At 32.9% G+C, this 25,552-nt stretch overlaps 1 protein-coding gene across 1 annotated transcript in view; it reads left to right on the plus strand.

The window, feature by feature from the left end:
- The window catches only part of LOC149416910 (uncharacterized), a 256,816-nt gene that overhangs the window by 204,422 nt on the left and 26,842 nt on the right, over nt 1-25,552 (plus strand). Inside the window, exon 3 of the mRNA XM_089641045.1 lies at nt 22,210-22,425. Within this exon, the coding sequence (XP_089497171.1) occupies nt 22,210-22,425 (216 nt within the window). The remainder of the gene's footprint in view (nt 1-22,209; nt 22,426-25,552) is intronic.

Below are 25,552 nucleotides of genomic sequence, written 5' to 3' on the forward strand. Positions count from 1 at the left end.
TACATAAATGTTTATTAAAAATAAACAAATGTCAGTGATAGCTTTTTTTCTACATTTGTTAACGTAAATTGATCCCTGAAAAGATATACTTTGATACAATAAATGGCCTTCGCCATCCATATAGCGTGATGAATGGCATCAGGAACTTTGAAAAAAAGTATCTTTTGGGGGAGTACGTCCTAACACAACTAACGAAAGTTGAATTAATTCTTTGTAATCATCCCTTGGCTGTTGGTTTTTTAATTGTTGAATTCCCTATTTTATGTCTAATATTTTTATCTTCAATAGCAGTTTTGTATTTTGTCTTGTCTAGCTTCGACCATCTAGTCTGAAAGTTTTTAAAAATATTTGAGTGGGGTCCAGTAGTTGTGCCCATTTTTAAATCAAAAACTGATATGAGAATAATTTCTAAAATATGGTGGCGACATGCTAAATAAAGAAATTTTTTCTCTAATAATTGCTCCAATAAAAAGCAGGTTCCGTTGAAGCAACCAGTATTTATCGCAGTGGTATCAAAACAAATTGCACGTTGAAAAAAAATGATTGTTTTATGTTTTATTATATATTATATTATGTTATTAAATGTGATGTTGTTTATTATATTGTTTAATAATGTATAGTGTTCAAAAGAAACAAAATTTGATCAAAATTGATTAAATTAAGTTTTTTTTTTGCAAAAAATCGATTTTTCATATTTGGCACGGGTTAAAATTATCCAATTGAGCTAAAATTTTCCAAATCTTATTTTCTAGACAAATGGCAAATATAAGGAGGGTCAGGCCGGCATTAGGACAAAAATATTTTTTCACCTTATACCTTGTAACCACCCTAGCCTGCATGCTAGTCCGCTTAGGAACAAGTGAATACAAATGTTAGAGGGAATTGCTAAACAACTTGTTTTAACTAATCATAATTCTCTAGTGTTTGTATTTAAAATTATTATTATCATTTCTTTGTGAAAGTGCCCAAGGAAAGAAGCCTTACTGCGCAAATAATCTCATCCCATAATACCTACAGCCCGCAAGTGCGGGCTTGTTATTTCAGCATATTTGTGCTTTTTACGAATTCCGAGCTTAATTGGTTGTAAGGAAACACCCTACAGGGTCTCATCTCTTTCTGCGCTCACTGAAATCTACCCCAAACTCCCACTTACAATCCCTCTCCCTGTCAGGTGGGTGACTCTGTGCCGATCTGGCTCAGCTAAAAAAGCGTGTTATGTGATAGCGGTAAGAAATAAAACATCTGCTGCATTATCAGTAATGGTTAAATTGCATTTTACGATGCACAACCACTGCATGTAGGCCGGAAATAAAATTCAAAATTGTAGTTATTCCCACAGGGTTCACACCTTGATCCAATATTGTTTATCTTCTTTATAAATTATGTTACAAAAATATTTCATCATGTATTTATCTTACTTTTTGCTTATTTATCTTTGTAATATTTTTCAAGATAATATCAATAAATTGTTAGTTTGGTGCAATGAAAACAGACTTCTTAAATATCTCAAAATGTCAAAGGGTTAGATTTTCGCGAATAAAAATCTGGTTATCTTTAATAAAACATTGATAACAATTCTTTTGAGACATTAATACAAATTAAACACTTAAACACAAGGCATAACTTTTCAATCATATCTTTATTTTGTTAACCACACAACGGAAATCTCTAACAAGGGCTTACAAATGTTGGGGATTTATAACTAGGTTAACTAGAAATTTCAACAACTGTTCTATTTTGTCTTTGTTAGAAGTCAACTTGAGTACAATTATACCGTCTGGAATCTACATTACGAAAGGATTTTCACTGACTTGGTATTTCTATGTAAAATTCTAAATGATGCATTTAATAGTCCAGAATTGCTTGCATTGATATACTTTCGGATTCTACTACGTAATACTAGAAGAATATGATTCTTGGGCTAACTACCTAATGTATTCCTCATTGCCCAGAATACCTATGCATGGAAATACTTATACCGAGTCATTGGACATCTTTAATTTATCACTTTAACAAATACAAAATATTGTCACTGAAGCAGTTTAGTTATATATGATAAATATGTAGGTGCTGAATATTTTTTACTATTCATATGTAAAAACCCCTAGAAAGGGTGCTAATAAATTGATTGTTTATTGTTCATTAAAATCATTAAAAACTTAAATAAGGTGCTTAAAGAGGTAATTACCTATCTAATTCACACATTTAACAGACAAAATTAGTAATTTTTTTTTGTCATCGAGGTTTCTCATAACATAATGTTAGTCTTTTTTACCCCATATGTTTTAAAATTAAAATATTAATATATTGTCATTATTATGTCTAATTTTCTTTAAAAGGTACCTAGTTCCATGTCTGACTTTACTTTAAATATGTATATGGCATACAACGCAGTTGAAACTATTAAATTCTGAACTTCCGGTGGATTTGAGGACATCAATACTTTCACTCTCTGTTTTGTTCATATCTAATGCACTTCATTAATGTATCATAATGTTCACATATCGAGCACAGATCATACTATCTATCAAACACAATATTATTCCCATTAGTATATGTCCTGATCATAATCTAAAAATGATTCTCATTTCTGATCTTTTCGGGTTAACTTCAGGTGTTTTAAACGCTTCCTTTTGGATCTTTCTGTACTATAATCCCTTATTGGAGGACAAAGTCTCAAAATGATCATCCCACATATTATTATTATATACAGGGTGTATCGGCAAGTACCCGACAAACTTTAACCAGCTATTCCTCAGCACACTTGGAGTAAAAAATGTTATGGGCGCTTTGCTGTCCGGTAACATTTTTTTTCCATTAAAAACAAAAAATAAATAAAAAATCCACACTCCGTCACTGTCATTTGCCTTGTTTTTCGCGTTCAACAGCTGTTATTAGCAAGTGCGTCAAACAGTGTCCTCGCTCTTTCGTACACACTAAATAATAATAGTTAAAAATGAGACGAATGGTGCTGTGCCATTTCGTTGTGATTGTAAAAGCGCGCCTACGTAATTACGTACGTACATTATTCAACGAAACTCGAACAAAATATTTCCAGGGGATAAAACATTGGTGACATGTGGTGAAAATATGAATGGTAAATTTTTTAATAAAAAAAAATGTTACCGGATAGCAAAGAGCCCATAACATTTTTTTACTCCAAATGTGCTAAGGAATAGCTGGTTAAAGTTTGTCGGGTACGTGCCGATACACCCTGTATTGTAATTGATTATATATATAATCGCGTAGTGACATCAAAGTTTGATGTTTTTCATTAGTTTTTATTTTGGAATTAATTAAATTTAATCAATTATTATTATGTCTACTCTGCTAGTTAGCCTAATGCTTTTGCACGACCTCGACCGAGACAGCTGTCACCCGAAGTAACTTTTTAACACTAATAAATCTAATACAAACTGAAAACAGGAACGATAAATAATATATTTTTATTTTCTTTTTTCCTCGGCATTCTGTATTCGGTATCAATTTTTTAACAAAAATACTACTTCGCAATAGTGAATAAAATTGGAGGTAACAAAACCTTGGTCTTGGTTCGCTTTCTTCTCCTTCATTCCCTTATTATTTTCAGCCTCCCCTTTCCTACCACCTTCCACTAATTCTGCTTCTTCTCACCCGCCTTTCCCCTCCCCCCGACAACTCCTACACAATATTACGTGTATCTCACTGAACAATGAAGGAATATAGAAGATGTATTTTGTACGTGGAACTATTTCAACCTGCCGCTTAGAGATCATTTTAACCTCTAATTCTTTCTCACAAACCCAAATTCATATTATGTCATAAAAGCTTTGGATATGGGCATGTTTCATGATGCAGAAGTCTGGCATTCTTTGCTTAAATTTCAAATCCAGAAATTTGTATCATCATCATTATGAAATTTCCATTTTAAATGGGTAATAGAGACATAACGTATGATAATTGGGCTAGAACCAAAAGGTACTTAATCAATTGCGACATTGGTTTTCATTCAAATTTGTATGGAGTAGAATATTTGTAGTGTTTTTCTTTACTCTGTTGCCGAGAGGTTAAGTCCAACGGAAATTCAGCGGTAACCAGAAAGCTTAGTTAAATATTTAGGCAAATAATTTAAAAATAATGTATTTTATTATTTTTATATACTTGCCGCATAAGGGTTCCAACTGCCCGACGTAGAATTTTTCAAAATTCATTGCATATTATTTACAGAGGAGCGCAAAAGTGGCGATATAGCATTATTATGATTTGTTTTGTATTTGTACGGATTTTGAAATAGTCGCCTGCTAACGCGACACAAGTCGTGTTAATGTTCATCAAACGTGATTTTTTTTATAACATGAAGCGATACGAATTGGAAATTTGTCAAATGATGCACTAAACATTATTATCAAGGTGTTTGCTTTCGTGGGCTTCGGAAACCTATGCAAAGTAATAATTACAACTGTATCATAGGACGAGCTGCTGTAAGTTTACGTTACGTTCTCGGCTTGGCAAAAAAAAATTTAAACAGTTATTTTATATTTCTTCAATAATCGCAAATTCACTTTGCGACATCATAATTTAACATTTTATTAATTTAATGAAACAAAAACTTTGTGCACCTCTATTTAATGAAAATAATCGACGTTTTTCGAAAACGGTGGTTTCTTCGTCAGGATAAACATATAATTATTTTTCTATTATAAGTTGGTGCGTTTTAACTATCGTAATTAATTCATTTATGTTTTTAGTGTTATTTTTTATGTGAAACTGCAAAAGTCCCAACTCCTCCCAACCGCCTGGAGCCAGTGAGATTTGGGGTGTTTTGTGTGGCTGAATGTAGTTGAGAGGGAAAGTAGATGGTATAGAGCCAAAGCCATTTCAAACAATGTTTCAAATCTGAATGGTGGTTTTGCACCAGGGCGATAATGAGAATATCTTCCACTCTGGAACGTGGATAAATTGTACAATATATTATTTTAAATTATTAAATTGTGAAATAACACAAATTAATCAAATACAATTTACTTGCGCACTCCGGGATTTGAACCCGTGACCTCTAGCTTGCTAGTAGAAAGCCTCACCCCTTGACCACGGAGGCCGTCAAAAAGTGTATTGAAAGAACTTCAACTTGAAGCAGATATTTATTTTGATTCGTATTATTCCATATTCCGCAGCACAGTGTCTTTAAATAGTGTTTTAGGGACATTGTTTGTTTCTAAGAAAACCAAATTTTTTGCTTTTAAGAAAAAAAATTTTTTTTTGTACACAATATTCAAAATGAATAAGGCATTAAAGAGGAAAAATTCAATTTCATGCTTTCCAACTAACTACATAAATAAAGCTTTAAAATATTACATACATACATACATACAACAATAATACATAATTTATTTTCTTAAAAATCATTCTACATTAAACGACATATAATTTTGTTCACTTATCTTAAGAATGAATTTTTTATTTTATTTTTAAATTTATTTATTCGATTCTCTTTTTTGAGGCTATCGGGAAGGATTCTGTAAATGTGTGTACCCTCATGGCCTATGCTTTTCTTACTATTTTCAGGCTATCGCGAAGGATTCTGTAAATGTGTATACCCTCATAGCCTATGCTTCTCTTACTACCTTCAGTCTTTACTATTAGAGTACAATCTATTAAGTTGTCTTGTATAGTGATCGTGTACTTGTGACGCTTTTATAAATGTTGTCCATTTTGTATTTTGTTGATTAAAAGGTATATGTTACATTCGTATGATTTTCTAATTTTCATTAAGTAAATTACGTTGTAGAGTTTTTCTTGTGGGTATCTAGATTATAATTGTAAAGTTTTTTTAATGTTTTTATGTAGTATTTCAATCGTAAAGAAGGTATTGATGTAAAATATGCCGTGAAAATTCACGTTGTTCTATCGGTACTATCTGATGAAAACACCGTGCGTCGTCCGCAATGAGAAATGAGAGAAACACTTGTTTACTCAGAGCGCTCGAATATGTTGTTTGCTTTAACTACTGTATCTTGTCTCGGTAATTGGGTTAAACCACTGTTAACATTAACTACTTACTGCTTAAGTCAACCACAAGCCTAGGCTACATTCGCAATTCACACAGCCTTAGCAATATATGGAGCAGCGCGACTTAAAATTATGGTAGAAGTGTTCTTTATAATAGATACGATTTGGCATTTGCATAATTGTAGAAATTTATTAAAGTTGAAATTTTTTCTCATTTTTCTGGCAATACTGTGCGTGTCTATTTTACGATGTTTTTTTTTTTAATTTGGCATCTATAATAATATGCTATTTGATTTAGGTACCAACCTACAGATATAAATTTCAAAAATACATAAAACGTTTTTCCATACAATTATCTTGCTATCAAAGCATTAAAATGTTATGTTTTCGTGTTTATTTTATCAGAATATGTTGCAAAAACATCTACTTTCGGAAAGTAACGCTAATTTCTCAAAACCATGTATTTTAAAACTTTTTTGAGCGTTGGCAATTAATGTGTAACTTTTAAGTCGTATCAAAATTTTAAAGAAAAAAAACTTCGAAAACTCACCCTGACAAGTATGATCTATACTGATTGAAAAGAAAACTAAGAAGACCTTGACCCTAGACTGGTACAGTCAAATATTTAAAAAGGTTTGCTTAAATTCACTTCAAACATTTTTACTTAAAACTGCACTTAACACTTGTGCGCGTGGTACGTCGAAATTCTGTTAGTTACCATCTACTATTCTGTACTTGTGTTTGCCTACCTTATGTTATGTTTGTTCTTATGGGTGAACTGATTAATTTTCCTCACCCTTGTTCAAGGGCAACGGGCTTTAGCTAATACCACCCTTAACCCAACCCGGGCAGGCCGCATCGCTTCTAATCACAGTCTGGCCAGGCGTGAATGTAACTCTGGCGAAAGCTATACAAACTTACTTACCCCTAGGTAGTGTATAACAGTCTACCAAGATAGTTGTACTAACCCTTCGCACTGTGAACTTTAGTTGAAAATACTCGGTTGTTAATTTAAGGTTGCTGATCAAAAGACTAGTAGGTATTATCAATTTAGTCTTTTTTTTTTTTAATTCAAGTAATGTTTCAATTCGAGATATTTTCAGACAGAGCAACATGTGTTTTGTGTGTTTATCGCTCAAGAGTCCCAACTGCTTCCAATCACCAGAAGCCTGTGAGACTATGGCATTCCCAATTGGGGTATATAGTGAGGCATAATGGAACGAAGAGTGGAAGGAGACGGGAAAGAGAAAGTTTATGATCTATCTGATTTTCAAAACTGGTTACTAAAACGGCTATTTTCTGGACGAACACATGCTTTCGGTTCGGCGCATCCCTTGTGTAGTGAAGTAAAAAAGAATAATAATTATTATTATTTATTTATTCAGAATAAAAAAACTTTGTAATATTTTTTTGGCTGTTAACAGCACAGCTGAGCATTTGCATTTTGCAATTCCCGTCCTCGAAGACTTTCAACGTCATGTCACGTTGTCGGAGATTCCAGAAATATATTCAATCAATTGAAATAAATATTATGGTTACGTTTCAAAAGTTTTTTTTAACATTTCATATTTTACATAGTGCTTAGTTGGCCCGTTATTTCAAACGTTCCTTCCATTTACGTGCAATGTTTCATTTCTCAAAATTTTATTGTAAGATTACCGAGCTGAAAATCTCATTGTTTCAATACAAGACACTATCTGAATTTAGGGGGAAAATGTCAACTGAAATTAGTTTAACATTTACCAGTTTGTCGTTTTTCAGTCAATTTCAGCTTCAATTTGGAGATCATAAAGCATTCATTCGAAATAATGGAAAGCTCATTCAAAAATATTGTTTTATGAAACCATTCTACAGTAGGTTATTAATATAATTTAATATATTTTTATCGTATTGCGAAATATCTTGTATTGCTGCTGTTTAAATAAGCTACGGGTTTTCTTTGGAATTCGAAGAAAGTCTTTTTGAAAATTATTTATTTTTTCATGAACTTTATAGGTTTCAACTGCTTGAGGCAAGTAGGACTAAGGAATCCCCCATTGGGGTATGTAATGAGTCTGAAGGAGTGGTATGAAAAGGGATTGGAGAGGAGAAGGTGGGGAAATACCTGGCTATTTAGATCTGGTCACCAAACGCGTTTAACTAAGACTATTTTAAGCAAAGTTTCGATTCTGAAGCATCTACCACTCTGGAACATGTGATCGCTAGTCTTAGCCATTAGTAGGGTACTTGAGACCTCACGTGAAATTTGAAATTATTTTTGTATCGCCCTTATTCCATATAATTTATTACATATATAAATTGAAGCAAATAATCACATCTATAATGATTTTAATGTTTTAAATTCTAATATATATTCGAGGTTCCATAGAGAGAAGTACACGAAGTACCTATACGAAGTTTTCTTCGTAACTTTTTTAAAATTCTTAATTGTAAATCGGCGTACAGATATTGGAAACACAACACGCAATGCAACAAAGGTTGCAACTTGCGATGAGTCATGACTCATTTCATTAGGAGTGGGAGCCACGGTACCCGCTCAATATTTTCGTACGGCTCAAAAAGTCGACTCATTTTAACGACGGCTCAATTAAGCCCCCGCACAACCAATTTCTACCTATTTATAACAAGTTTCTCGTTTACTACTTAAGTTTTTAAAATTCAAAAAATATATATGTCAATTTAAGATAGTATCTGTACATTTTTTATGCCGAAACGTCAATTATATGAAATTTCCTCGATAGAATAAAATCGCAAAGTAAGCTCCGAAAATTATTAAAAACACGTTTTTTCTGTTATTTGGTAGGTTATAGGCATGAAAACATTCACAGTGTAGGTATCTTTAAATGGGTGACCGGATAAATCATCAAAATGATAATTCATCACATCTTTAAAAAGTTATATAAAGTCATGGAAAGTGATGAAACAAAAACTTTATTAACTGGGTTAAGTAGGTTAAGTTAGGTTAAAAAAAAAATTTCATCGTTTTTAATGACTTTATATCAATTTTTAAAAGTGTGTTGAATTGTCATTGTGTTGAGTTAGCATAGAACCCTTTAAATGCAACTAAAGCGATTGTCGAGAGTTTGCTCGATTTCAAATGAGTCGTGTTTTACTAAATTTTTTCACCATTTTCGCTTAAGGCGATGCACTACGTCGTGTAGTATTTTAAATTGAGCCGCTATCAATAACAACCCTTACTTAGATGGCGATAAGGTTTAAATTCCAGCTTAACACCATCCGCCTGTTTTGATTTATGAAAGAAAAAAACATAGCCAAAAACTGCCTTTTATTTTATTTTGTGGATGTTCAGGCATAAATATTTAATTTTTTTCGATCATTTTATAAATTACTCAATTTGCCACATTATACAATAAAATCATAACCTAAAATGGGTTCGTAAGTAGGAGATTTTGAACTTTAAAGCAGTTTTCATAGGCCTTTACACTATTTTTTTCTGGGCTTATAAAAAGACTTATCTAAAAAATACTCGATTATTTCAAAGGCCAAAATGTATTCTACTCGCAGTATTTAATTAAAGCATCTGAAACATTTCTAGGCGATCAAATTTTCAAACCAAAAACACATGATTTTGCATTACTACGTATGACATCGCCTTAATTATTATCGTTTTTTTAATATAATAGCATTCGTATTTACATATCTCCCTTTAAAACCATCTTTGAACCCATCTTTTACTACGGGGCCTTAAACGGGAGCCATTAGCTCGGAGCGTGAACAATGAGAATACTGTGCTCGCCCGATACATCTCCTCCAGTACGGCTCCCCCGCTACGACTCCCCCGATGCCCAGCTCTCAGCGTAAGCTTATGAATGATCGAACAACTCTTGGTACCGGTAAGTTTCCTCGTACCACGAAAAAAACTAGATGCTAGGTTGGATAATTTTAATGCCGCAATTTTTTCTAAAGCATAAAAAAGAGTAACGAATACGGCTCGTCAAAAAGAGCTAGCTCAATTACGCGGCTTGTTCATGAACGATTCGCCGCTAGTTTCAACAAATTACCACAACGATTCGTCGCTATGAACTGCGTACCGAACGAGCATGATGCGGGCATTCACGGGTGGCGCGCTACGATCCAAATTTTTCGACGAATACAAAGAATTCGAGGTGTGCGCGGAGCGAAGTTCTTGGAAGGTTGTTCACAGTTTCGCAGTGAAAATATATTACATCGGTAAAAGGTGCGCACAAATTGTTCGTGGTACAAGTGCATTTGGTTGGTCCACATACGCGAGCGTTGCAACCTTTGTTGCATTGCATGTTATGTTGTTAATATCTGTACACGGCTTTACGTACTGATACAGCTTTTTGAAGTCTAGTCCCATGATAAACTATGTAGATAACAGTTGAGATTTCAATTAAGTGATTTTCAACAAGAATGCTTGTTTTCAGTTTCAGTTAATTTTTTATTTCCTCTCAGTGAAAAACTAACTAACTACCTAAACATCACGCTTTTCGCCAAATAGGTAGGCAGAGATGATGGAACGCCACACAACTCTGTCTTGGCACACACTCATTCTCATTCATACTGACTTTTCAATAATTCTTCTCGAGTCTTGAAATTTGATTCACTTGATCGTACTATGTCTTCCTTTTGGTGTTTGTTTGCTTTCTACTAATAAAAAACATTCACACCTTTATTTAAATTATGTGACTTGTATTTCTACTACACTTCGCTTCTAAGTTGAAAACCTTTTGCAAAATTGACGTCATACACTTTTATTGCCGTGTAACTTTTTACCGTATTTCAAGTTACCCCTACTTCCCCCTTCACCCTACCCCACCACCCGTAAGTAGAGTGGGGTAACAAACCGACCCCGATTCGCTAGGATAAATATTAATAATTCATTTCACTTGTATTTGGGGATTACGTGTATTTGATGGCAGTTTTGTAAAGCCGGTACCGATTTTAAGAGGCTGGCCAAATGTACCCGAAGCGGTTAATAAATTATGTTCAGTCGTTTACACGTAAAAAGGTAGTTAATCGTAACACACGTGAATAAAAATACTGCATTTAAAATAAGTACGTCGTTCATTTTATTTTGCTGGTCCGCTGTCAAAGAAAGGGTTTCTTATAAAAGCTATAAAATAGAAAGGAAAAATCAGATATCACGTAGGAAGTTGCCCTAGGCACAAAAATACTTTTCAGCTGAACATTAGAAAAATATGAAACCACCAACAATTTGAGGAAAATAATTTCCCTCAGAGCCTTACCATCTTTGGGGATACTGTGTGGAGGGTCTTTGTGGGGAGATGAACATAGGTCTTGAAGATGTTGTTGTAGGAGGAAGGAAATACAGAATCCTATAAATTGTTCCACAACCGAGCAGTTGAACTCAAAAACGAGTCGTACAAACGACCCGTTATCATGTGGCATATGATAACCGTGTATAAATGTTGAGAGCGTGTTTTATGTGTATAATATTGAAATAAATGTCCCTAATTCCCATTGTTTGAGACACCATAGCATTTTCACCTGAATATATTCAAAAAGAATATCGCCTATTTTAGCCCTCTGACCCAAATGTGTCGACTGTATAATAAGATTGAGTATGCTGAAGTAGATATTTTCGTCGATAATCTATACAGATTCAAAAAAAATCTTCTGCTGCTGCTAAATAATATGTTTAGATAATTATATTACGTATCAATGTAACTCTCTTGTCTCTTGTCTCTCCTAATATTATTTGTAATTTTTCTGAGCTTATATATTATTTTAAATAATTATTTGTTTGGTTTTTTTAATTGAACGTAAACTGTATTTTATTTCATTTTTACCTGTATGTGTGTAATTTTTAGATTTTTGTCTGTAACTTAACTGAGTTTTTGTAACTGGATAGTTCTCACATAAGCGAGAACATCTGTAAAAACCCAGTATAAATAAATAAATAAATTCCTCGGGGCATCTTACAATGAAATGCCGGTAGAATAGAGACAGCATTCCCACATGACGCACGTGCTGTAAAGATTGCAAACCATGTTTTGAGACAGGGGAATCTATCGAACGGTGAAGACAGAGTCTAGGTTTTTTTTCTAAATATTTGGGGACTCCAGAACATAAGTGGCTACCAAATACGGTAGGGAGCACTTGCGATTTGTATAGGGGCAGCAGTTGTGTACTATTAAAGTATCTGCGGTCGTGTAACTTCGATGGAGTCCCCGTGAGTGAACTAGTCACTTAGAGTTTCGCCAACAATATCAATGAAAGTTTTGGTCTGTACTACATATAAATATATATATATATAAGTAGGTCAGGTTCTAAATTGTTGAATAGTCAGTACAGTGACTATTCAACAATTTAGAACCTAACCTAACCTAACCTACTTAACCTAGTTAAAAAAGTTTTTGTTTCATCACTTTCCATGACTTTATATAACTTTTTAAGATGTAATGAATTATCATTTTGTTGATTTATCCGGTCACCATATATACATATTTGTTTATGTGCCTAATAATCTATGTCAAGAATAATCTACGAGTAAGGAACCTATGTTCGGAGTTTTGAATTTTTCCAATTATCATATTTTATGAGTTTCCGTCTGTCGAACAATCTGTGTTCGGGGTTCACCATATGCGGAATAATCTGTGATTGGAGTTTGCCATGTGCGGAATAATCTGTGTTCGAAATTTTCGACGTGCGGAATAATCCTAGCATTAGTAAAAAAAATTATTAAAAATGTAACCTTGGTACACTTGGAAATGGATTGACGTACCTTAATGGAATTGTCCTATTTCCAAAGCCGTCCTTTTTATGTGTAAAGTCGGTTCCTATGTTTTGTCAGCGTCAGCACAAACATAATTCTTCAAACGTTGCTTCTGAATTTAATGTTTATTTCGTCTATTGTAAAAAAATCCCTTTAAAAACTTATTCGTATTTTAATGGGTCACAGGGATGGAAGAATATTATTCTAACCTACGTTATGTATCATACAACTAGGGGTGAAAATATATTTAGTATGATGAATGATTTTAATCGCAAATTAATAAAAAAATCCATTTTAATTTGTTTTTTATTATTATTTTATCGTTAATTATAACGCAATCAATCGGGTATAATGGTTCCAACCGCTACGTTTGATTTTTTCAAGCAATTAATCTTTATTTCAATTTCCTTTCGTGGTATATTACGTGTCGGGTGAATCTGTAAAAACACCACCCACCACTCAACTTAATTGTATATTTCCTTTTTAATGCAAGTAGCACATCTTTGTGATAAACGAAAGCCTAATAGACTATTTTTATATTTTATTTGAATACCGCACAATAGTTCCAACTTCCCAGATCAAGTGGGACTATGGCATACAAACAATGGGTATGTTGTGAGACTGTAGAAAGTGGGGAGGGGAAGTTGAAAAGGAAGAGGAATGTTGGGAAGTACCTGGTTATACAGATCTGGTCACAAAAATGAATATTTTCGAACAGAGATTTAATATCGCATCGGTGAGAGACAACCATTCTAAATCACAACCTTGCATGAAACAACTTTAGTTAAGGTCCATCAGAAATATTTTTTTAAAGCCAACCTTCCCCTTTTCTTCTCTGCTGCTTCTTTCCTCAGCCTTACAATAGCATAGATCCATGGCATGGCTCCCGGCAGTGTTTAACGGTATTCTAAAAAAATGTTACTTCCTAAAAAAATTATGTATATTTATATATAAATAAAGTCGCTTTTCGAGTATGTCTGTTTGTACACTTAGTTCTTCTAAACCGCCCAACGTATTTTAATGGAGTTTTCACTATAATTTTGAGATTTTTTTCCGGAAGGTTTATATACATATATAATATATTTATAAAAAGTCGATGTTTTGTAATAAACTCAAATTATTTTTTTGGGAGCTTACATTGCTAAAGCTGGCTAAACCTTATGAGATATATCAAAATGATGTACTACGGTATTGTATATCTTAAAAAGACCCTCGAAAAAGCCAGCTATATGTCTATCTCCTAAGAATAACCCCCCAGTAACGCCGAGTATATATATATATATATATATATATATATATAAATAAATACAGCCAGTATATATACTATGGCATACAAACAATGGGTATGTTGTGATATATATGTTTGTATATTGTGGTATATAGGTTTGTTTTTTTTTTTTAATTTTTTTTAAGTCGGAGGCGGTTTACTTACGTTCCCCGCGAGCACTTAGGCCATAGGCCCATTGTACTATATCCCATTTTACCTCATTCCCTTGCCAGTAACCCGGTCCCTTTTATGAAGTTCACCAGGGCTGTCATTGGATATATGGCGATGTCTTCTGGTTCCACAGTGTGTCTTCCCAGGTATCTGAGCCTTATTCCCAGCAGAGCGGGACATTAGCACCATAGGTGAATTGGAGTCTCTTCCTCCTCTTCACATTTCCTAAAGATGTTGGTGTTTTCCACTCCCAACAGTTGCATGTGTCTCCTGAGATGGCAGTGTCCCGTTAATAGTCCTACCAGTTCCCTCAGTGAGTTTCTGTCCATATCGAGTAGTTGCCTGGTTCGGTTAGGGTCCGATCCGTTTATGAGAACTTTACATTGCCTCATTCCGGGTGCCTTCTTCCATTCCTTCCAGTGTTGGGATTTGACCCACCTCTTGATATGTAATTTGGTGTGGCAAGCTGCTACTCCTACGGCCGGCTCGGATCCCGCAAGTGGTGCTTTCGCCCCTTTCCTTGCTAGTTCGTCAGCCCGCTCGTTGCCCTCAATACGTTTATGTTCTGGTACCCAGAGCAGGGTTACTTTATTGATGGTCGCCAGTTCTATAAGGATAGTCCTGCATTCCATCACCAGTCTGGAGTCGCATCGGTTACTTTCCAGTGCCATACGGCCGCCTGGCTATCCGAACATATATTTATGTTCTTATTCCTGTACCCGATACTCATATTCTCCTGTGCTCAGGCTAAGCTTTCATCTCAGCTTGAAACACAGTGCAGTGCATTCCTATATATATATGTATAAGGCATGAAGAATTAAAACATATCCATTCCGATTTCTATTCTAAAATCGATGTTTTTTTTATTCTTTTTTTCGGTGTTTAAAAAACAATCACATATTTTTCATCCCTGCCGAAAACTAAAGAGAGTTTATATGTGACCTAGTTTCAGATTGTTTTAATTCGATCAAGACTCTAATTATCCGAACGATCACAATGATATACCAGCTATATTATTTACGTGACCCTGAGCTCCCAAACGCCAGAACTTTTACAGCCGTATTCCTCTCGCTTGTCTGTGAATTTATCTCCGTCAGATCCGTTATTAATAATTCATTAGAGATGTCGACTTGTTCTGCCTTGCTACCAACCTGACCTAGCACAAACGCTAACTAAAGCGACTAAATTCACATTTTAAGAATTAATTATGCTGTGGTAAATATATTTTTTGGCATTACTGCAATTCAAATTATTAGCATGTTTGCTTATTTTTCTACATGAAAAATGAGTATTGCTAATTAACTAAGAATCTCTTCAAATTATTCGTAATCCGATTAAAAACGGGATTGCAGGCCCTTTGGAGCACCAGATCCGTTTTTGAAGGAAATCGAAAATGGGATAAAAAATTAATTGTTATGTAAAGTGTTTCGAGTGCAAGCGATTCCGTTATAAAAATGTATGCAATTTCTCATGGCTTCCAGGTTTAAATCGCATATAAAAAATTCCAGGTAGGGTGAAATTCCAATGCCAGCAGCGCATGAACTGTTTGTCGGCGGGAGAAAATTCTTGTCGCTGGTACGAACGGTTTTCCAGCTGCAAATGTAATATGTATATAATATGTTTCCTTATATATTTTTAGTAAAATACAAATATATTATCACGATATCGAAACACGTGTTCATAAAAATCCTAATATTTTTTTTCATTTCGTCATTATATAGTAGGGTGTCCAGTATATATATATATATATATATATGTGTGTAGTAGGCTGTCTGGGGAAATTAACTTCGGGGGTTGATTCTACATGATAGTACAAGTAAAAAAGAAGCTAAACTTTTTTCGAAATAAAATCTGTTTTTGTAATTTTTAGGTAAAAACCTTGAATTGTTTGTATGGGAAAATAGTTAATCTTCTATAGAAAAATATTTTGTTTTGAAAAATATTCACTAGAAATTCTATAAAAGTTTTTTTTTCTTCTTTACGCCTACCATAATGTTGGATCACCTCCCGAAGTTAGCGCACTTTACACCCAAACACCCTGCATATTATCAATGTAAATTTAGGTGCTAACAAGTGTTTTTATTTTATTTTATTTATTTGGGAAAATCAACAGATTGTTTACAAATATAAGAATAAACTAAATAATAAAGATAAAATCCAATAACAGATTTTCACTTAAAATTATAATAATAATAAAGAATATTAAAAAAAACTAAGGGTTCTGTACCCGTGGCCTGAGAGATTTACAAAAAATACAATATTGTAAATAATAAATAAAAAATAATAACAGATCTAGGAACACAAATAAATAAAAATTTAAAGTTAACTGATATACTAATAACCAGCTAAATTTCAAAAATTTAAATTTAACTGATATATTAATAACCAGCTAAAATTCAAAACATAATGTATTGTAAAATTTCAACACAGCAGCAATCAATAAAAGCACTACACAATAGCAATAATAACAATATAATAAATGTATACCTACAACTAAATTGAACTCATGAGTATAAATTGGAAGGTAAGTAACTGGAAAGGATTCAAAGCAATAACATGATAACTTCCAGTAGAATATTTAAAATTATTTAATGTTAGTTATTACATATCTTTTAAAGGTTCCTAAATTACTTGTGAATATGTCCATATCATTAAAATTCTTATTAAATATACTACAGGCTCTGAATATAAACGCATTTTGTCTGATATTAGTAGAACATTTATGGAGATGAAAAAGTGATTTTTCTCTAGTTCTAACGCTCGGGACTCTAAAATTAATTTCAGACAGAAGGGGAGAACAATCAATAAAGCCATTGATAATTTTATGGAGATATATTATATCTGCGGAGTCTCTTCTAGTTTTTAATGGCTTAAGTCCATAAAGGTCCATCGAGCTGTTAACGTCAAGGTTTGAATTTAATTTGAAATTTAAATGGTGGACAAATTTTCTTTGGATGGCTTCAATGCGATTTATGTAAATTTTATATTGAGGATTCCATATGGGAGACGCGAATTCAAGATGACTGCGAACATAAGAAAAATACAATATTTTAAGTGTTATGATATTATTAAATTCTTTTCCAATACGGAATAAGAATCCTAGCATTCTAAGGGCTTTCTTAACAATCATATCAATATGAGCCTCAAATGTAAGTTTACTGTCAAGTATAACACCTAGATCACGAATTTGTGTAACTTTTTTGAGTAGTTGGCCAGCTATATGATAATTATGGTCAAATTTAATTTTATTTCTAGTGAAGGTAATTACATAACATTTAGAAGTGTTCATGTTGAGACGATTGCGGATACAATAATCATTAAGCCTATACAGATCTTCTTGTAGTTTAAAGCAGTCAATTATAGAATGAATAGGCAGGAATATTTTCATATCATCAGCGAAAAGTAGAACATTTGCATAATTAAAGCATTTTATAATGTCGTTGATGAAAATTGTAAACAGTAACGGTCCCAGGTGAGATCCTTGGGGCACACCTGAGGGTATATTTACAATCTCAGAGATGAAGCCATTTATTGTTACTCCCTGAGTGCGCCCATTAAGATAGGAGACTAACCATCTATATAAATCCCCATGAATTCCCAAAGCTAGTAATTTGGACAAAAGAAGACTGTGGTCAATTTTATCAAACGCTTTTGAGAAGTCTGTATAGATTACGTCAACTTGGATTTGATCATCCATTGATTTAGTAATATTTTCAATGAAAATGGCAAGATTAGATACAACCGATCTTTTTTTCATAAAGCCATGTTGGCTCACGAGTATTACAGACTCGATGCAGTTATATAGTTGTTCATGAACAATTTTTTCAAAAATTTTACTAAAGATTGGTAATTTAGATATCGGTCGATAGTTCTGGACATCATTTTTAACCCCAGACTTAAAAACAGGTGTGATGAGAGCACTCTTCCAACGATCAGGAAAGATACCTTCTTTCAATGAGGATTGAAAGAGCAATAATAGGGGCTTCGAGATTACCTTGCTACACATTTTGATAAAGAAAGCCGGAATTTTATCACTACCCGCACCCAGTGAGCTAGAAATAGTATCGATTATTTTTTCTATTTTTTGTTTTGAAACTGATACCGAGGAGATATTAACTTGATTGTCAAAATGATAGTTGGTAGAGTGTACATCGGAAATAGTGTTGTAATTAAAGGTGGAGACAAAATGCTGTGAGAACAGGTTACATATTGCGAAAGGATTTTCAGCAGTCACTTCGCCCAGTATCATAACATGAGGTAAACCAGAATTATTTCTTTTTCCTTTAACATTAGACTAAAAGTTTTTAGGGTCACGAGATATATTAAGTTCAGCGTTTGTTACAAATTGTTTAAGACATTCTCTAGACAATTTCTTTTGCCTTGATCGAAGGATACAGAATTCACGGTAGTCTAAAGCAGTGCTCCGCAACCTTTTCTCGCCTACGACACACCAAATTTCTTCCTAGAATTCCGCGGCACACCAAAAGCTAAAATACATAGATATTAAATTGATGCACAAATTTTACAATAACTTCTTGTTTTTTTATTTGAATAGGATACATACATAGATATAAATAGGATTAATCATCACAATGATAATTCATTACATCTTTAAAAAGAAATATAAAGTCATCGAAAGTGATGAAACAAAAACTTTAATAACTGGGTTAAGTAGGTTAGGTTAGGTTTAAATTATTTTTTTCATCGTTTCTAATGACTTTATATCACTTTTTAAAGGTGTGTTGAATTTTCACTGTGTTGAGTTATCATGGAACCAAATATAACATATTTATTTTCACGCAATCTTAATAATTATTATAAAATAATAATAAATTAATGAGCGATTAATTGTTAAATTAACCTGCGCTTGTTTCAATGAACACAAACGTTTTATATTCGGCTTGATTTTTGACAGCGCAACCCGAAGTTGTTGGTCAAGACTAATGTTAATGTTATTACTATATTAAGTTTACATATATGTATTGTTTTAAATGATATAATTGTAAAGCTGCACATCTTGATACAGGAATGCCCTAGTGAGATGTGCAGAGTACGTTTTTTTATGTTAAAAACTGTTTTTTTGAATAAATAAAAAAAAATTAAAAAAAGACCTTTTAAGCATGACCGCTTATTATTTTTAATTAATATAAGCGTTGAAAAACTTTGCTCACATAATATGTCGTTGAAAATGGAAGTAGTGTTAAGAATGCTTTGACGGAAATGTGAGGATATTTTTTTTTAATGTAAATCCAGAAAACATCTAATTGATCTTCGGAGAAGTGAAGTCATGTCATGTGATGTCATGTCATTATTTAAATCTGTAAATTTCACTCGAATTTGCAGAGGCAGTGCTTCCGTAGAATTTATTGCATTGGTTGCAAAAGGATTTCGAATCCAATCGTATTGTTCCGTATTAATGGAATAAAAATACAGACCAAATTTCTGCTGAAGTATACTTAAATGTTGTTGGGCCAGATCCACAGTTAATTGTTTGTTTTCAATTGTACTAGGGTTGATCCTTTGGTACATTTCCAAACATCCTTTTTGCAACTCTTTCTGCCAAAGTTCGTCATTAAGTTCATTCAAATGCTCGAATATATCAGCCAGTTTGGCTATCCAGTAATTATCATCTAGGTGCTGATATAGTTCGGGCATATTATGATTTAAAATAAACTCACGCACCTCGTGACGAAGCTCAAACAATCTAGCCAAAACTTTGCCTCGGGATATCCAACGCATTTCAGTATAAAACAATAAGGATTCATATTCGGCTCCCATTTTTGAACAGAGTATTCCAAAGATTCGCGAGTTTGGGGCTTTTGATTTAATTATGTTTAAGATTTTAATGCATTCATTCATCGTGTTCAAAAGTTCCTGAGGTAAATTTTTGACCATCGATGATTCTCGATGTATGCAGCAGTGTGTAAATTGTAACGTTGGATTTTTTTGTTTTACACAAGAGACAAAACCCTTTTTACTACCTGTCATTGCCGCAGCGCCATCCGTGCAAACAGCAATGCAATTGCTCCATTTAATATTATATATTTTGAAGAAATCATCGGTTACTTGAAAAAATTCTTCACCGGTAGTTCGCTCTGGAACCTCCTTACAAAATAAATAATGTTCTTAAATAAAGTCCTCGTCAACGAAAAGTACAATAGCTATCAACTGTGCTTTATTTTTAATATCGGTTGTTAAAATATTTTGTCATTGTGTATTAAATACATAATGAAATATTGTAAAATGTCAAATACATTGAATTTGACCGCGGCACACCTGTGTCCGGCTCACGGCACACCAGTGTGCCACGGCACACCGGTTGCGGAGCACTGGTCTAAAGGATTGGACCACCTTTTCCACATTTTAAACACTTTATATTTTTCCTTAGTCAGTTTTATTAGGGCTGGACTAAACCAATAGGGATAAGAATTATTAATATGAACTTCTTTTGACGGGACGTTTAATCGAATGATTTCATATAAAATTGCATAAAAGCGGTCAATAGCAGTATTGGTTGATAGGTTTAAAAATTCTGCATCCCAATCAATACTACTGAGGACGTTATTTATTGTTTCAAAGTTAGCTTTCCTAAAAAGATTTATTGTTCGTTTGTTGTCCACCATAGGAGTTTCCAGAGATATGTTAATGTCAACGAGAATGCTTTTATGATGTTTACATTCAGGGATGAGATACAGTGTTCAGACATATTAAGAATTAACTAAAATTTTACTAGGAAACGGCCTGCAATCTCGTTTTTAACCAGATAACCAATAATTTGACAGATTTTTAATAAATTTGCAATACTTTTTTCTCTGTGTAAGTACCTACCTTAATTTCTAATACTAGTCAGTAGATTTAAAGAGACAAGTAATTGTTTTTGTCATTGAAAGTTTAAGAACCAATTTAATATTCATTTATTTATTCAAACTAGCTATAAATCTTTGTTTATATTATAGTAATGTATAGATTCTATGTCCGCAAACTGTTAAATTCACCCGCCATAACACAGGGTCATCCCTAGCATGGAGGGTGAAATATCACAAAAACCACATGTACTCTCTAAATTATGTATCAATAAAAAAATAACTAAATAAATAAAATATTCATTGTGGAACAAACAGTATGGTGTATTGTCTTACGTTCTTACTGTTTCATATTTCAAAGCTCCGTAGCTCATAACAAAAAAAACGCTGTTTATCATTTTTTCGTTATTAAAGAGTAACCACAAACACAGACAGTAATTACTTGACAAGACAATGTAAAACATTAATTGGCAAACTCGCCTGCACCTAACTATTTCTCAAAGATGAACACAGCACCAGATAAATAAATAAAACTTTAAAAAAAAATACATTAATTTTAAGGAAAAATATATTTACTATAAATATTTATTCTGCATGATGGTTGAAGTAAAAATATATTTTGTATGAAAAAAAAATAATGGGATTTCAAAACAATTTTTCCACGAGACAGTATTTATTTTCCCATACAAACAATTCAACATGTTTACCTGAAAAAAGTTATGTTTCTTTTTTACTTCTACCATCATTTAGAATCACCTCCCGAAGTTTGTGCACTTTACCCTTGTACACTCTGTATAAAAAAATTATCTTTTTTGGAAAAATAAGAGAAAGTGCACAATATCGTTAAATAAATAGTATGTACAAAAAAAATTAAGAAAAGTTTAAGGAAAAATAAATAAATGAAAAACCGTCTTATGATGCGCAGTTCTCGCTATAAATTTTCAAATTTCGACAAAAAAACGCTTTCATACCTCCATTTTCTTTTTTAATACGCAATGTTCTTTCAAAGTGGCTGGGGCATATATATAATATGTACAAATACAAAAACCCAATGACAAAACTAATTGCGTACTAGATAATGTATGTGCCATTCCTTTTGAGAAAAAATGTGGTTCAGTTTAGTGAGGTTAGGTTAGGTAGGTTGTTATTTTAATGGCCTTTGTTAAAAACATTTTTTTATGAAACTAACCCCGTTATTCCTTCTCTTGATTGTACAATATATGTTAACATTTTCCATTGATATTTTTCATTTTCTCCAGGTCCGGCAGATGTTCGAAGAACGCCGTACAAGGGCCGGCATAGACAAGAGCCACCCGCTGCAGCCCCTGGGGCCCCCGGCACCCCCCGGGGCAGCTCGGCCCCAGGGTTCCCGGCCTGCGCCCCGGCCCCAACAAAATGGGGCACAAAGGGTGCAGACCACAACTGCGCACCCAGATGGGGATTATGTGAGGAAGGAGGTTGTGGAGATTAAACAGGTTATTTAAATTAAAACAACACATTTTTTTAGTTCGTGTGATGTTCAACTTTACTGTAAATATTGTTTTCCGACTTTTTAAAATTAATCGATTTAACCTTCTTGATAATAAATACATATTATGTTGTAGATTATCTAAATACGCTGAACAGATAGTTACAAGAAGCTTTATTCGTAATATACCGCTATGAATGGAAACTGATGTCGCCAATTTACCTAAGGTTTAAAGCTCGTTTATTGGCAGATTCCTTATTGTTTTCCTTACGTATCTTTATTGAGTAAAATGATTGAATTTAATCGGATTGGCTCCTGGCATTGCAATTGAATTTGTTTATTTATTTATCTTATTTTAAATGCCTAGGAAGCTTTTACGTACTATGAAGTATAACTTTTTGAGAAATTACAATGAGAATAATAAAAAAATTCAAGTTAACAAAGTACTGGAAACAGAAAATATTATATGTAACATAAAATGACATAATTTGTAACATAAAAATAAATAATCTGTCAATATCGTCCAAATCTAGGATAAAAATGTATAAATTTGTTGTTAACAATAATTTATTGACTTCTTTTGATTCTTTTGCATTTTTTTATTATTTTTTTTTTATTTATTATATATAAATGGGTACAGAATATAATATGAGTACATAAAAAATATATTTACATTATAAAATATATTTATGTACGCAATCTCACCAATGAAGAAACTGGTTTTTGCGCTTGGTGAGAGAGTTACACCAATTATAAGAAAAATAGAATATCATTATGCTATAATTAAATATATATATGATAGGAACAATATATAAAGAGACAAAATCTAAATACAGTGGAGATGAGTATAGACTGATAATAAATATCAATGAATATCAATGAAGGGAAAAACAGGCAATTATTTAGTTAATTATTTCTGAAAGAGTAACTTCAGTTTTAGTTTAAGTATGTTAATATCCTTAAATTTCTTTATTTCAATCGGAAGGTTGTTGAAATACTTTATTCCTAAATATTTATAGTTATTTTGCATTTGTTTGGTATTACATTTTGGAATTTTGATATTGTATTGATATCTTTTAGATAAGTGGGTTTCAAATTTTTTAGTTATATTATCTTTATAAATTTGTATAATTGCATTTTTCTTGAATATATCTTCTACTCGGGGCACCCCGAAATCTGTAAATAGCGTTTCTGTTGGATACGTGGAGGGTTTCTTGAGGATTACTTTAAGGATTAGCTTATGGACCACTTTGATCGGGGTTAGAATCTTATTGTATGACCCCCTCCCCCCCCCCCCATCCAATAATTCCTTATTGAATTAACGACTGGATTAGTGCGTAGTATACTCTTTTTAGGTTATTTCTTTTTAAAATATTTCTTAATCTTATGAATGTGTATACACACTTTCTGATACGCTTAACCAATTCACAGATATGTCTTTTCCACTTCATATGCTGTTCTATTATCACTCCGAGATATTTAATTTCTGATACTGAGTTCAATATTGAACAGCCTTGGATAAATATGTTTTTATTACATTTGCTGTTGTGAATAATTATTTTAGTGTTAGGGAGTGTTTGTAGTTTGTTAATTGAGAAATGTATATAGTATGTCTTGTTAGTGTTCAATGAGAGAAGATTTGTATCAAACCATTGTTTCAATGTGTTCATGCTATTATTTGCTTGTTCGTTTACTATATTCCAGTCGATCCCATTCACTATGATAGGTGTCGTTGACATAGGATATTATGTTTTGCGTTAAGTGGTAGTTTGAAAATATCGTTGACATAAATTATAAATAGTAGGGGGCCTAGGACTGTGCCTTGCGGTATCCCGAAATTACTTGTTAGTGGTAGACTAAGTGAGTTGTTTATCTTGACTACTTGTCATCGTTCAAATAAATAGCTTTTTATCCATTTTAGAGCTTTATCGTTTATCCCAACACAATTCAATTTTTCAATAAGTTTATCATGAGAAATACTATCGAAAGCTTTTTTAAGATATATGAAGATTCCGAGGCATTTCAAAGATTTGTCTAATGTGTCCTGGATTATGTTCGATAATTTGGCAATTGCATCTTGGGTACTTCTATTTTTCATAAATCCATATTGGTTGCCGTGAATTACGTCATTTTTATCAATAAATTCAGTCAATCGTTTTTTGATAATTTTTTCAAAGATTTTCGCAATGTTTGAGATCAGCGATATTGGACGATAATTTGAGACTTCTTCTGGGTTGCCAGATTTATGAATTGGAGTGATGATGGTTTGTCTATATACAGTTGGGAATATTCCGCTTTCGAGACTTATGTTGATTAAATGTGTTAAGGGTTTTGAGATATGTTTTTTGATAATTTTTAGTGTTTCGACAGTAATTCCATCGAAACTTGGTGCTGATCTTCCCTTCATGCTTCAAATGATTTGCTTGATTTCCTGTGCTGAAGTAAGGTGAAACATGTCAATTTTGTTTGAGATATTAATGTTAAGGTTCTGTACGTCATTGGACGGTACTTTTTGAATTTGATTTGCAAGGTTTTTGCCTACATTTGCAAAGAAGTTGTTGAATATGTCAGCGGCATCTAAAGGATTTTCTTTGCATCGTATTGTGATATTATTATGTGTGATGCTATGTATTTCATTTTTTTAATGTTTTTTCTTGTCTATGATTTCATTTACAATATGCCAGACTTTTTTTGCATCGTTCTCCGTTGCTTCCAATTTTTGCCGAAAATAGTTTTCTTTTGTGTTTTTTATTAAATAAATAAGTTTGTTTTTGTATGCTTTTAGGTGATTCTTTAGTGTTTCATTTGTAGGTTGTCGAATAATTTTTTGTATAGTGCTTCTTTGTGTATGATTGATACAATTAATCCAAAAATTATCCATGGCTTAACCGGTTTAAATTTTGATGATTTTTTTCTGGAATCAATGAATTGTGCAGTACTTACGTGCGTTGGTAATTTTTTTTCAAATAGTTCGAAGCATTTATTCCTGTCATTACAATTGTAGATGTCGTGCCATTTCTCTTCATCTAGATTATGTATTAGGGCATTTATGTTGAGCGTTTTGCGTCGGCCGTTGTCTATCTCCGGAGTTAGAGTTTGTATTGGTAAACATTTTTTATCGTAATTGTACGTAA

Source organism: Hesperophylax consimilis, chromosome 16 (assembly GCF_061612785.1).
Source record: "Hesperophylax consimilis isolate HC1 chromosome 16, BYU_Hcon_1.0, whole genome shotgun sequence".
Classification (NCBI taxonomy): domain Eukaryota; kingdom Metazoa; phylum Arthropoda; class Insecta; order Trichoptera; family Limnephilidae; genus Hesperophylax; species Hesperophylax consimilis.